Source organism: Schistocerca americana, chromosome X (assembly GCF_021461395.2).
Source record: "Schistocerca americana isolate TAMUIC-IGC-003095 chromosome X, iqSchAmer2.1, whole genome shotgun sequence".
Taxonomy (NCBI): Eukaryota; Metazoa; Arthropoda; class Insecta; order Orthoptera; family Acrididae; genus Schistocerca; species Schistocerca americana.
This window is the reverse complement of record NC_060130.1, coordinates 168,133,252-168,148,948: the sequence shown is the minus strand read 5'-3', so window position 1 is coordinate 168,148,948 and position 15,697 is coordinate 168,133,252. Positions and strand designations below refer to the sequence as shown.

The window sequence follows — 15,697 nt, the reverse complement described above, 5'->3', positions numbered from 1 at the left end:
ATGGCTCCGAGCACTATGGGACTTAACAGCTGAGGTCATCAGTCCCCTAGAACTTAGAACTACTTAAACCTAATTAATCTAAGGACATCACACACATCCATGCCCGAGGCAGGATTCGAACCTGCAACCGTAGAAGTCGCGGGGTTCCGGACAGAAGCGCCTAGAGCCGCTCTGCCACCGCGGCCGGACTACTGCACCGGAAAGATGAAGAAATTGGTTTCGTATGTAGAGAGACGTATGCGCTGCACACGTTTTGAAGAATGTATGGCACAATCTCGCGTGTGTTTCAAAGTCTGTCACTCAGTTTTTGAGTCGTCACAACCTTATAAGGACGCAGCTTTAGGACGCGGTGAAAAATTCTGCGAACAGTTCAATCAGATAAGTGTAGGGCGGTCGCGTGTTTTCGTGCTGAGCTCCGTGAAGACTGCTGAATTGAATGCCTTACTAAAGCCACATTTTTCCGGTCGTGCTGCAGTGAGAGGGTGGCCAGGAGTTTTTCTTTTGAAAGCAGAACTTGTTTCTCTAAAATTTAGAGTCCATGTATGACTAATTTTCTTATCCGAAACGGGGTGATGTCGACCATACGCTTTTACTGAGTTTAAACTCCTCGACTACTTACGGACGATGCTCACCAGACTAAGTCGTAGCTGACACTGACACTGGAACATACACAGCAGATGAATGATACTCTCAGCACTCTACACCATTTCCTCGCGTAGCTGTATGTTCAGTATCGTGGAGTTCTTTTTGCTGTACGATATTCCACTTCATCACCGGGCTGCTCCCTTTTGTTACGTCTCCGCTGCTGGTTTGCTAGGGTCAAATCGCGCGAGAATTTCAGAGTGTATCAGGGCTGCAAAAGTGTACCTGCAAATAAACAAAAAATTGATTATGTGACTTTTTATCGATTTGACTTATTCCCGTACTTACGTAAGGTAATCTTCACATTTCATTTTGTTTATACAGTTGTTTGTTTTCCATTGTTGCGTATTTTGCTAGTAATAATTCTTTAGAAAACTTTGCTGTACTGAACTTACACTTTTATTGTAGCTGGTTACGATTGTCAACCAACATCCAGGGGAAAGCAAAAAAAAAAAAAAAAATACCAGTTTCGCATCTCATATATCATGCTACAGATGAATATTATACTACAAGGCATATTATGATACACTGCTCTGTATCTGAGTTGTATTTCACTGATAGCTGTTGATGTGTATCATAATATGCCGTTTAGTATAGCATTAGTCTGACCCGCCAGGGTAGCCGAGAGCACTAACGCGCTATTTCCTGCACTCGGGTAGGCGCGCCGGCCCCGGATCGAATCCCCCCCGGCGGAGTAACGTCGAGGCCCGATGTGCCGGCCAGCCTGCCTGGATGTGGTTTTTTGTTCCGCCCCAGTTACACGGCTCTCAGACATCTGAACACATTCGCACTATTCCATGGACTACACTCGATGCAGACAGTTGGGTACACTAATTCCGTCCTGGGGGATACGGGGTGGCGGTAGGAAGGGCATCCGGCCATCCCTTAAGCATTAACATGCCAAATGCGATTAACGATGGCTGACCCTGCGTAGCTGTGGGACAAGGCTCAAGCGATAGATAGATTGTATAGCATTAGTCTGTAGCATGAGATATGAAATGTAACATTCGTATTGTTTCTTGCTTTCCTCTGGATGATTTTTGACAACCGAAACCGGTCAGAATAAATGTGTAAAATTCAGTACAGCAAAGTGAACATACATTTTATAAAAATATATTCGTGCAGTAGACTTTCGCCATAAAAATGTTAATAATTAATTAGGCATTTACTGAGTGCTCTGTGCTCGTGTGTTGCAGGAACGCTGAATGTATCTGGTCGGGCCAGCGGAGAAGCCTGGGACCCTCACGTACAGCCACCGTCGCAGCTGCTATTGGATCCGCAAGCGCGAACGCAAGAGGTCCCGCCCCAGCGCGCAACGCGGCTGCGACGCCGCTTCTTCCCATGCGCCCGGTCGGCATTCGCTGCTCATAAGTTAGGCACAGCCGACCACCGTTTCGGTAATGCATTGCTCCGGCCGCTATGTCTCCGAGCAGAAATGGTTTAACAAGTGCTTCAGCAGCAGCAGTTCCGTTCCACAGACCTTTATAAATTTTCTTATGTTCGTTTCCGGTATAGCTCTGTATCTGAAGTGTGCTGTAGGAAGGCAGTGCCGCCTCCTGGCTCTGAGTGCTAAGGAAATTACCGTGCTCGAGAGAAGTCGTCATCTATAGAGGAGATTCTAGTTTCGCCCCGAGTTAGGTAATACAGTTTATCCCCTCCCGCGTGTGCTAGAGTAGGTAGTAGTGTGCTTTTGCTTGTCGCCTGCGACCGCACCGTCTAATCGCGTCCGAGGGAAGTTTTCGGTGCTGGGGGGCCGGCGCACAGCAGGCCCCTCGACTGCTCCCCGAGGAATGGAACTGCAAATGATTCTGCGTGACGTGATTAAGATAATGGACCTTCCGTTCGCGGACGAGTGCGCCGCAGTTGAAGACACAGGCGAGCTGACGGAAGCGAGTCCGGCAGGAGTGTTGGCCGCGCAGGACGGACTGTCGGTCGACTCGGTGGACCTGCTGCCCTGGACCAACGACGTGCGCCTCGTCACCCTCGGGCCTCCGAAGAAGAAGCGACGCGCCGCCGACGACGAAGGCCGCACGGCCGCCAAGAAGATCCTCACTGAGCCGGGTAAGTACTCTCGCGTTTCTGTTTTCTCAAATCTCCAGCGGGTGACACTAGCCTAGCTGAAGCAGGACAAAGCACTGAATGGACGACAGGTTTGAAGGGAGCACTCCAGTATTCCATCCGAGTGATTTGCGAAGCACTAGGGAACGTTACCTGGGATGGAAAGACAGGGATTTTAACCCATTTTTGGAAGCTACACTACTCGCCATTAAAACTGCTACACCAACAACAAATGCAGATTGTAAACGGGTATTCATTGGACAAATATACACTCCAGGAAATGGAAAAAAGAACACATTGACACCGGTGTGTCAGACCCACCATACTTGCTCCGGACACTGCGAGAGGGCTGTACAAGCAATGATCACACGCACGGCACAGCGGACACACCAGGAACCGCGGTATTGGCCGTCGAATGGCGCTAGCTGCGCAGCATTTGTGCACCGCCGCCGTCAGTGTCAGCCACTTTGCCGTGGCATACGGAGCTCCATCGCAGTCTTTAACACTGGTAGCATGCCGCGACAGCGTGGACGTGAACCGTATGTGCAGTCGACGGACTTTGAGCGAGGGCGTATAGTGGGCATGCGGGAGGCCGGGTGGACGTACCGCCGAATTGCTCAACACGTGGGGCGTGAGGTCTCCACAGTACATCGATGTTGTCGCCAGTGGTCGGCGGAAGGTGCACGTGCCCGTCGACCTGGGACCGGACCGCAGCGACGCACGGATGCACGCCAAGACCGTAGGATCCTACGCAGTGCCGTAGGGGACCGCACCGCCACTTCCCAGCAAATTAGGGACACTGTTGCTCCTGGGGTATCGGCGAGGACCATTCGAAACCGTCTCCATGAAGCTGGGCTACGGTCCCGCACACCGTTAGGCCGTCTTCCGCTCACGCCCCAACATCGTGCAGCCCGCCTCCAGTGGTGTCGCGACAGGCGTGAATGGAGGGACGAATGGAGACGTGTCGTCTTCAGCGATGAGAGTCGCTTCTGCCTTGGTGCCAATGATGGTCGTATGCGTGTTTGGCGCCGTGCAGGTGAGCGCCACAATCAGGACTGCATACGACCGAGGCACACAGGGCCAACACCCGGCATCATGGTGTGGGGAGCGATCTCCTACACTGGCTGTTCACCACTGGTGATCGTCGAGGGGACACTGAATAGTGCACGGTACATCCAAACCGTCATCGAACCCATCGTTCTACCATTCCTAGACCGGCAAGGGAACTTGCTGTTCCAACAGGACAATGCACGTCCGCATGTATCCCGTGCCACCCAACGTGCTCTAGAAGGTGTAAGTCAACTACCCTGGCCAGCAAGAGCTCCGGATCTGTCCCCCATTGAGCATGTTTGGGACTGGATGAAGCGTCGTCTCACGCGGTCTGCACCTCCAGCACGAACGCTGGTCCAACTGAGGTGCCAGGTGGAAATGGCATGGCAAGCTGTTCCACAGGACTACATCCAGCATCTCTACGATCGTCTCCATGGGAGAATAGCAGCCTGCATTGCTGCGAAAGATGGATATACACTGTACTAGTGCCGACATTGTGCATGCTCTGTTGCCTGTGTCTATGTGCCTGTGGTTCTGTCAGTGTGATCATGTGATGTATCTGACCCCAGGAATGTGTCAATAAAGTTTCCCTTTCCTGGGACAATGAATTCACGGTGTTCTTATTTCAATTTCCAGGAGTGTATTATACTACATCTGACATGTCATTACATTTTCACGCAACTTGGGTGCATAGATCCTGAGAAATCAGGACCCAGAACAACCACCTCTGGCCGTAATAATAGCCTTGATACGCCTGGGCGTTGAGTCAAACAGAGCTTGGATGGCGAGTACAGGTACACCTGTCCATGCAGCTTCAACACGATACCACAGGTCATCAAGAGTAGTGACTGGCGTTTTGTGACGAGCCAGTTGCTCGGCCACCATTGACCAGACGTGAGAGATCTGGTGAATGTGCTGGCCAGTACAGCAGTCGAACATTTTCTGTATCCAGAAAGGCCCGTACAGGACCTGCAACATGCGGTCGTGAATTATCCTACTGAAATGTAGGGTTTCGCAGGGGTCGGATGAAGGGTAGAGCCACGGGTCGAAACGCATCTGAAATGTAACGTCCACTGTTCAAAGTGCCGTCAATGCGAACAAGAGGTGACCGAGACGTGTAACCAATGGCACCCCATACCGTCACGCCGGGTGATACGCCAGTATGGCGATGAATACATACTTCGAATGTGCGTTCACCACGATGTCGCCAAACACGGATGCCACCATCATGATGCTGTAAACAGAACCTGGATTCATCCGAAAAAATGACGTTTTGCCATTCGTGTACCAAGGTTCGTCGTTGAGTACACCATCGTAGGCGCTCGTGTCTGTGATGCAGCGTCAAGGGTAACCGCAGCCATGGTCTCCGATCTGATAGTCCATGCTGCTGCAAACGTCGTCGAACTGTTCGTGCATATGGTTGTTGTCTTGCAAACTTCCCCATCTGTTGACTCAGGGATCGAGACGTGGCTGCACGATCCGTTACAGCCATGCGGATAACATGCCTGTCATCTCGACTGCTAGTGATGCGAGGCCGTCGTGACCCAGCACGGCGTTCCGTATTACCCTCCTGAACCCACCGGTTCAATATTCTGCTAACAGTCATTCGATCTCGATCAACGCAAGCAGCAATGTCGCGATACGATAAATCGCAATCGCGATAGGCTACAATCCGACCTTTATCAAAGTCGGAAACGTGATGTTACGCATTTCTCCTCCTTACACGAGGCATCAAAACAACGTTTCACCAGGGAAGGCGGGCCAACTGCTGTTTGTGTATGAGAAATTGGTTGGAATCTTTCCTCATGTCAGCAAGTTGTACGTGTCGCCACCGGCGCCAACCTTGTGTGAATGCTCTGAAAAGCTAATCATTTGCATATCACAGCATTTTCATCCTGTCGGTTAAATTTCGCGTCTGTAGCACGTCATCTTCGTGGTGTAGCAATTTTAATGGCCAGTAGTGTATGATTTTACCCAGGGGACACGACTGTACCTGTCGGATGGTGGAAAGAAACCCGTCGGTGACTCTGTACTGTGTCGTTGGAGATCATAGATTACTTACATCAAACTTCAGTCACTAACCTACAAGGATCTCAGGAATCTCTTCAGCACAGTTTCCTTCTATTAGGTAGGTTACTTCCCGAGCAATGGCTCATCTGAAGATGAAACTCCTGGCAGATTAAAACTGTGTGCCGGACCGAGATTCGAACTTGGGACCTGTGACCTATGAGGACGGGTCGTGACTCGTGCTTGGGTAGCTCATTCGGTACAGTACTGTTCGCGAAGAGCAAAGGTCTCGAGTTCGAGTCTCGGCCCGGCACGCAGTTTTGATCTGCCAGGAAGTTTCATATCAGCGCACACTCCGCTGCAGAGTAACATTTCATTCTGGTCTCATCTGAAGATATTGTTATGAAAGATATCATCGTTGCCTATGGGTCTTGGCCATTAAAATTGCAACACCGATAATGATAACAAATAACGAAATTTTACTTATTGTGCGTATACAGTATGGTAGGAAAAATAGACGATTAAATTTGTAGCTGATACAGGGGTAAACAGGATGCGAAATTAAGTGCAGAGCTGACAAGGTGAGGCCGCGACGGTGTAATCACGGATTTACTTCAAACTTTGTACATCTTTAGTGTGTGTGTGAAATCGTATGGGACTTAACTGCTAAGGTCATCAGTCCCTAAGCTTACACACTACTTAACCTAAATTACCTTAAGGACAAATACACACACACACATGCCCGAGGGAGGACTCGAACCTCCGCCGGGACCAGCCGCACAGTCCATGACTGCTGCGCCTAAGACCCCACGGCTAATCCCGCGCGGCACACCTTTAGCAGGCCATAAAAACAACATAATGTGTAAGTACTATAGTGCACTACGTTGGCAATGCCGAGAAAATCGCAAGAGAAATTTTACGCGTCTGTTACGTCACTGATGTACTTGTGCGAAGGTAACGGGTCTAAGAAGTCATTAAGGTTAGGTTAGCGTTAGTGTTGCCAGAGAGTCGTGGATGAGGCGACGGTCCGAACCCATGTAACATTTACTTTTTAATCTAAATTTTTTTCTTCACTGGTCATAAGACTTAATTTATAAGACATTTGATAAGTAATATAATGAAAAAAGACGTGATTTTCGTGAAGTTGTAGTGAATTTCGTATGTTATTTGACTATTTACTATTTGTAATTAAATTTTCAAGTCAAACTTCTATAAATAATTATGCCAATGATGTTATTTAGAATCAGTAATACAGTAAGTCACAGTCCGCAGCTCGTGGTCGTGCGGTAGCGTTCTCGCTTCCCGCGCCCGGGTTCCCGGGTTCGATTCCCGGCGGGGACAGGGATTTTCTCTGCCTCGTGATGACTGGGTGTTGTGTGCTGTCCTTAGGTTAGTTAGATTTAAGTAGTTCTAAGTTCTAGGGGACTGATGACCTCAGATGCTAAGTCCCATAGTGCTCTGATCATTTTTTTGCCAGCGTAGTGCACCTTACTACTTGCCACTACGTTGTTTTAATGACCTATTAAAGATGTACAAGGTCTGAAGTAAATCTGTGATCTCAGCGTCGTGGCCTCCCCTTGTGAGTTTGAGTGACAGATGCAGGTACAACATTCCGTGCTGCTTCAGCTCTGCCAGCGTTCATCAATCGTAGTGGCTGGCGAGTGGTCGTGTGCCAGTCGCTCTACAACTCACGGTCAGATGTGTTCAGTGAGTGAGAGATGTGGATGACTTGCTGGCCCGCTCAGCAGTATGACACATTCTCTATCGATTCAGGTCTGGACAGTAAGGGCAACTAATGGTTTCGCGTTATCTTGTTGGAAGGTAACGTCACCAAGATCTTGAAAATATGGCTCAGTCACCGATCCTAACACGTCAGAAATATAACGGCTGCTGTCCAAATTACAGGGTATGCGAAATGTAGGTGATCGTGTTCTGTACGCAACGGTATTCCGTAACGCATCGCCAGGAGCTGGATCTGTTTGATGATGATGAATGCAATCTGGTAACGTCCATTCTCCTCGGAGATTCCACACATCGACACGTGCATCATAACGCTACGTGCAGAACCGAGATTCGTTGGTGTGCAGTACTGACATTGGATCTGCTACCACATCGAGGGAGGAGCCATTACAATGGTCGTCGTGCTGACAGACTATGGTTCTCCAAGTATGGTTGCACTGCCCGTATGGTTTACGAGCATGTATGGAGTTACTACATTCACTGCCGTTGTGCAGCGTTGGAGTTCACCCAAGGTTACTGGAAGGGGAGGCACGAAGACGGAGTTTTTCACAATCCCCCACAGAAAATATCACACAACGTGAGATGAGGCGATCTTGGAGGTCAAGTGTGCAATATGACATCCGTACGCCTCTTAAGCTTGTTTTACACGATCGTCTTTCGTGTTTGAACTGATTAATCTAGACAAGTGAGTCAACTACACTCTTGTACTGATTCCTGTCTGTCCCGAGTAGTTTTTACGTTTACACATCAGTAACAAAATTGCATGTATTGTGAGAGCTGTCTGCTGTGCAATTCGGTACCTGAACCGTAAGGGAGAGGTTATGAGGAACTATCCTTTCTACGAAAAAATTGAGTAAAAATGTAGGAACAGGCAGTAATAATAATAGAGTTCATTAATGACCACACCAAAATTCATGGTAGATCTTCTTGTCAAAGATCGTGTGGTGAAATCTCTACGCTCTTGAGAACCGAAAAAATAGGAAAAGTGTCGTTCAAACATTTCAAAACAAACACATTTATTTACTAGAGAAAATATGTATATGAAAACACATCAAACAATATCTAAAACGCAGAAAACAGCTCCTTTTTATTTTATCCTCTGTATTTTGTTCTCTTGCTAACAAGGGAACCTCCTCATCGCATCCCCCTCGGATTTAGTTATAAGTTGGCACAGTGGATAGACCTTAAAAACCGAACGCAGATCAATCGACAAAACAGGAAGAAGTTGTGTGGAACATTGAGAAAAAAATTAACAAAATATACAAACTGAGTAGTCCATGCGCAAGACAGGCAACATCAAGGAGAATCTGAACTCTATAGCGCCGTGGTCCCGTGGTTAGCGTGAGCAGCTGCGAAACGAGAGGTCCTTGGTTCAAGTCTCCCCTGGAGTGAAAAGTTTACCGTCTCTATTTTCCCAAAGTTATGATCCATCCGTTTGTTCATTGACGTCTCTGTTCACTGTAATAAGTTTAGTCATGTCCATTATAATTATCCGGGCTGTTATGTCGTGGTCGGTTGATGAATTCTGAGGTGATTCCCAACGTTTCGTCTCCGACTGCGGGAGACATCTTCAAGGGGGTCCGTAGCTTGATGGAAGGTCCAACACACACACTGGCTCGCTACTGACTGCCGCTAAATTCCGTGTCCGCGCGCCCCCGCGCCGCGGCGTGACGTCACGTGTTGTAAAACGTCAGTGCAATTGGCCGCTGTCCGTCGCCGTCGATCGCCGTTGCCATCACCCAGTAGTGGACGGGTGGTACACATCTTCTTTAACACCGGCATCCATATACCGTTTAATTTGACGCCCTCCTCCTTTCGGTTGAAATTATTTGGGTGTTTAGCGATTTCGATTGCCTCCCTGTAGAGCCTTTCGTAGTATCCGCTCGTGGCCGCTAGTTCCGCAACATCTGATCGTTCCGTTTCTCCTCTTCTACAATTTCCCTTGTGCTCTTCCAAACGTTTAGAAACAGTTCTTTTGGTGGTACCCACATAAACTTCACCACAGCTGCATGGGATCCTATACACTCCAGATTTTTCCAATGGTTTGCGAGCGTCCTTGGCAGGCCTAAGGTATTCCTGTATCTTCCTGGTGGGCTTGTAAATTACGGTAATATTCCGCTTCGTCAAGATCCTCCCTATTCTTTCCGTTACATTTTTAACAAACGGCAGGAAAACCTTAGATTTTGCAGTAGCCTGTACGTCAGTATGATTTCTGCGTGGCTGGCTCAACGCACGTTTTATTTCGGCGGACGAATATCCGTTCTTCGTTAGTGCATTGTGGAGATGTTCTATCTCAGCGTCGAGCAACTCAGGTTCACAAATATTTCTAGCTCTGTCCGCTAACGTCTTGATAACACCCCGCTTCTGTTGTGGGTGGTGGTTCGAATCCCGGTGCAAATAACGGTCCGTGAGAGTGGGTTTATGGTACACTGAGTGGCCCAAACTACCATTTTCGTTTCTAAACACAAGCACATCGAGGAAATGTAGTTTGCCGTCTACCTCCTCCTCCATAGTAAACTGAATTCTTGGGTTTATACTGTTCACATGTTCGTGGAACCGGCTTAGTTCCTCCCTACCATGTCTCCACAACACCAGGAAGATACGGGAATACCTTAGGCCTGCCAAGGACGCTCGCAAACCATTGGAAAAATCTGGAGTGTATAGGATCCCATGCAGCTGTGGTGATGTTTATGTGGGTACCACCAAAAGAACTGTTTCTAAACGTTTGGAAGAGCACAAGGGAAATTGTAGAAAAGGAGAAACGGAACGATCAGCTGTTGCGGAGCATGCTTTCCAGCCAGGGAACCACAATATTCGTTTCGAGGAGACGCAAGTACTAGCGGCCACGAGCGGATACTACGAAAGGCTCTACAGGGAGGCAATCGAAATCGCTAAACACCCAAATAATTTCAACCGAAAGGAGGAGGGCGTCAAATTAAACGGTATATGGATGCCGGTGTTAAAGAAGATGTGTACCACTCGTCCACTACTGGGTGATGGCAACGGCGATCGACGGCGACGGACAGCGGCCAATTGCACTGACGTTTTCAAAACACGTGACGTCACGCCGCGGCGGAATTTAGCGGCAGTCAGTAGCGAGCCATTGTGTGTGTTGGACCTTCCATCAAGCTACGGACCCCCTTGAAGATGTCTCCCGCAGTCGGAGACGAAACGTTGAGAATCGCCTCAGAATTCATCAACCGACCACGGCATAACAGCCCGGATAATTATAATGGACATGATATTTCCGGCCGTGAAAGTTTACATTTTAATAAGTTTAGTGTCTGTTTTGCGACCGCACTGCAAAACCGTGCGATTAGTAGACGAAAGGACGTGCCTCTCCAACGGGAACCGAAAACATGTGATCGCAAGGTCATAGGTCAACCGATCCCTCCACTGGAAAACACGTCTGATATATTATATACGACACTGGTGACGGCATGTGCGTCACATGACAGGAATATATTGTCGACCCACCTAACTTGTACACTTGGCGAATGGGTAAAAAGATTCTTCAACCTTGTCCGATTTAAGTTTTCTTGTGGATGTGATAATCACTCCCAAAAAAGTGATGAAAACATAAGAGTTTGTCACATAAACTGCAACAAATGAATTCAACAGTTTCACAGTCGCACAGTTTTCCCTGCGCTCTGTCAAAAAATATGTTTTTAACGTTTTCAAATTTTTCCGTGTGTAGATAGTCAAATCCTGCATATGTCCAAGCAAATCTGAACGTGACCTGGAATTTTGGAGAGCGAAGTTGATTATGTGTGAGTGCCTGAACTTTGATAATTCTCTGAAAATAAAAAATTAAACTTTTTACTCGAGGGAAGACTTGAACCCAGGACCTCTCATTCTGCAACTGCTCGCGCTAACGACGGGACCGCGGCGCTCATTAGCTCAGATTGTCCTTGATGTTGCCTATCTTGCCCATGGACTACTCAGTTTGTATATTTTGCTTATTTTTTTCAAAGCTCCACACAACTTCTTCGTGTTTTCTCGATTGATCTGCGTTCAGTTTTTCAAGGCGTATCCACTGTGCCAACTTATAACTAAATCTGAGGGGGGTGCGATGGGGAGGTACCGTTGTAAGTACCAAATAACACCGAACATTATTTTTCTCATAAAATAATTGTGACTTTTTTGTTGTTTAAATAATTTTCATTAAAACACGTTTATCTGTTTATGTTCTTATTGTTGCGTAGTGAGGACTTTTTTTGTGCTTTCAGTTATTTCGTCTCCCTTTCAGAGAACACTAGTAAGAAAAATACCAGGATCTCGTGCAACCTTCACAGTATGTCTTGAAGACAAAGCAAACAAGATTAAGAAAACACGAAAGCAAACAATCCATTACTGTATCAAGAGTGAGCTCGGCCAGAATAGGTTAACTTCTGATGTTACGAGACGCCGCCATAGTACCCAGTTTCTGCGCATGCGCAATGTGTGGCATACTCGAAAATGCTGAACTCCACACCCGGCGCAGTCTGTAGAGTGTAGATCATCGACGTCATGGACGCACTGGCGACGTGGTTGGCTGCTGATTTACACGCGTGCACGAAAGGCGCACACTCTTCGACTAGTCGATTTTGACCAGAAAGTCGCCCGTGTAGGAATCGCGGTCCCGTAATCACGACGAAAATCACGCCACACGGTTGTAACTGAATTGCGCCCGTTGGAACGGAGAACGCAGAACGCCTTTTGTTCGTGTGTTATCGTCATCTCGACTCGATCACGTGTGTGTCACTAAGCGAGTAACCCGGAGCCCCATTTCATTTGCAGGTTGCCTATCTGACGGCTTCCAAGAACAACGAAATTATAATCTTCAGTATTTCGCTTAATTACTGACGGAATTTAAAAATTTAAAATGCTTTGTTAATCTACTCATTAAGCGGTATACTGACATGTTAGAAGTTAAACGCAGCAGGACAAGTGTCACAGTTACAAACTGTACGTTTCTAATGAGGCAGCGCACCTGACGGCGTGCAAATACGCATATTAAATTCAACCAGTGTTAGGGAATGAGAACACTTAGCAACTGCCAACAAACTTTGTGCGTAATTTAAAATCCTTACGAAACGTCTTCTCGCTGGCGTCCTCTACAAATTGATGAAAGGAAAGCAGTTACTCGTTTCCTGAAGTTTCGCTGTTCATGCAGGCAAACTTCAGCGTCGGGTATGACATTTTAATTTATTACTTCTCTACTACCCACTCTGATCGTAACACAGTGTGCATACAGTATCTACATACACCCCTGACTGTACCTGCAAAATTATATCATTATGCGACACATAGTTCACGACATAAGATGTCATAAACGTTGAGATGCATGAGAAACTAGCTTCTGTTTAAAATGAAGCACAGATTACCCAAGCTATATTCATCCAGTGTTACATAATGAGAGCACTCAGCGTCTTCCGACAAACTTTAAGCGTAATTTCGAACCTTCTTTTCAAACCTTCTCTAATGTTTGATGCTTAACGTCAAATATTTAACACATTAACTCATAAGTAAAGCAATCAGACCTTTCAAGGTGTTTTATACATTGGAGTTCGATTCTTTAAAGAATCTGGGGTTACTGGTTGGATAACGAGTGAGCGAGCGGTTAGGGAGACCTCTACCGGCAACCACAGTAACCAGTAACTTACAAATGGCACCGAAATAAACTTTTTAATCTCACATTTCTATCTTCACTAATGAAGAAGATATGTTTTTGTGAAATCGGATGAATCTCTACCAAAAACCTTGTAGTTCCTTGCTAATATTTCGCAATCACAAAAGGTGCATACTTGAGTTTTACACGAGACTAACAGACAGTGCAATATAATTCCTTTCTCTGCAATCAAAGGCTTAGACAAAGTTAAAGGAAGACGACAACTCCTTAATCTCGTCCACCTTCTCTCCCTCCAGATTAACTCCCGTCTCTCCGCCATTTTTGTTTCCCTCGACCTCCAAAATTCCTACGACCGCGTATGGCATCCCGGTCTCTTATTTAAACTCCAAACCTATGCCCCGCCTGTCAATTTTGTCCGTCTGGTCGCTTCGTTCCTCTCACGCCGTCCTTCCTATGTCACCCTCCACGACGCCAACTCCCGTATCTCTTATCCCACTGCTGGCGTCCCCCAGGGCTCACTCCTCTCCCCTCTCTATCTTCTGTACATTGCCGATATGCCCAAGCCACCCTCTCCTGCCCACCTCCTCCAATATGCTGATGACACCGCCTTCCTGGCTCTCTATCCTATCCTTCAAGAGTCCCAATGCACCCTCTAAACCCACCTTGATCAGTTCACCACTTGGTGTAACCAGTGATTCCTATGTATCAAGCCCTCCAAAACCTAGGCAATCATCATAGGCCAAACCACCCGCTCCTTCCGTCTCCATGATTTCTACCTAACCATTTATGGTTGTCCCATCCAGCTCACCCCCACCCTGAGATACCTTGGCCTCACCCTTGACCATCACCTCACCTGGACCCCTCATCTCCTGACCATCCGGCAGAAAGCCCATTCCCACCTCCGCCTCCCTAGCCAGGTATGGGGATTGCAGCCTTCCACCATCCTGCACACCTATAAATCCCTCATCCATCCTATCTTCTGTTATGCCAGCGTTGCCTGGATCTCCGCCCCCCCCCCCCTCCACTTTAATAAGGCCCTCCAGATCCTCGTACACCACGTGCTCCGCCTTGCCTTCCGTATCTGCCTTCTTCCCCCACATGACTCCTGTATGAACTCATCCCCTTCCCTGACCTCCTCCTTTTCCTCCAACATCGCCGCATCGTTTACGCTGTTTGCAGGCTTGATCCCCCCACCCCCTGGTTTCCTGCTTCCTCTCCGCTCCCGGCCATTGCCGCACTTCTGTCACTGTATCCCTCCCTCTCTCCAACTCCACACCCTCCATCTCCTTCATCGGGGCAATTTCCAGCATCTCCCCCTCCTGGATGTTGAACTTTGCCCTACCCTTCCTTCCAACTGTAACCTGGTCTTGTCCCCCCCCTCCCCAGGGCCCCCCTTTTCCTCTACCCTCCTTCTCCCAGAGCAGATTTTCTTCCTCTCCCCCCTCCCCCGAGTCGCTGCACACCCTCCTTGCTGGTTTTCCTCTCCCGTCCCTTCCCTCCCCAGCCCTCCTTCGTCGCGCCCCCCACCTCATCCCCCTTTCTTTCACCTACTTTTCCCTTCACCCTTGTCTTAACCCCCCCCCCCCCCTCCCAGCAGATCCTCCCAGGTTTTTCTTCATTATAAAGTGTGCTGCGTTAGTGTTGTGTTCAGTGCCATTATACAGTGTCATCTAGTGATGTGGTTTTAATTGTGTGCTCAACCTGTATATAGTCCATGATTGGTTGGTGCTTTTTATACTGTGGCAGACTTTTAACTTGTTTTTGCCTCTAGTGTTTTTTAAGTGCACTTCGAATTGCCAGGTGTGTTCTCTTAACTTTATATCGACTTTTTAACTGTCCCCCAGTGCATGTTCCCGTATTAGTGTGTATTTTAACTTCCATAATCTCCATTTACAGTGTTTTTATGTCCCCCTTTTATCCCCATTTTTATGTAAGAATCCCCCTTTCTGGATTTTATAAAGCCGTTTGTCTGAAGAGCGGTGGACAGTACTGCCAGCCTTCCTTTGCCTGTGTGGGGCAGGGGAATGAAACTACAAGGAAGAAAAAAAAAAAGGAAGACAAAACAGTGTGGCGTTGTTGTTGCAAGCTACAGGACTCCCCACAGTTTTCATAACTTCTATTGTCTGCGTTGATTTGGCCCATCCGCATAACCAGTATCTACTTTATCCCAACTAACACATGTTTTTCTATCCTTGAAGCAGTTGCTTCAGTGTAGGTGACACCTTTTACCTTATGCATCTTCTTTCACTGAGTTTAAAGCTATAAGCAAAAACAGGAAAATTCAGATTTACCATTGGTCTACAATAGTGGTAAAAAGTCTAGGTAGACACATTTTTATAACTATTTTATGTATACCAAAACTTTCACCAAATGCTACCTTCACAACAGCTATTTAAATTGTCGTCTTCCGGCTTCTTTTCAGACATAAACCGTTATGCAATAGTCTTTCACAGGCACTCGAACGTCAGTAATACTCAGTCATTCCTTTTTTACAAAGAAAAATGTCGTATACAGTATGAAACTACTTTTTACATACTCATGTGTCAAGAAATTACTGTTCAATCTAAATTCGCGGAGTTAGTAAATAAG

At 47.3% G+C, this 15,697-nt stretch overlaps 1 protein-coding gene across 4 annotated transcripts in view; it reads left to right on the top strand.

Annotated features, from left to right (window-relative positions):
* LOC124555490 (transcription factor CP2) overlaps positions 1-15,697 on the top strand; it is an 897,377-nt gene that overhangs the window by 376,653 nt on the left and 505,027 nt on the right. For all 4 annotated transcript variants that reach the window (XM_047129415.1, XM_047129412.1, XM_047129413.1 and 1 more), the window contains exon 2: positions 1,839-2,703. In XM_047129415.1, coding sequence (XP_046985371.1) covers positions 2,433-2,703 — 271 coding nt within the window. In that variant the 5' untranslated portion in view covers positions 1,839-2,432. The remainder of the gene's footprint in view (positions 1-1,838; positions 2,704-15,697) is intronic.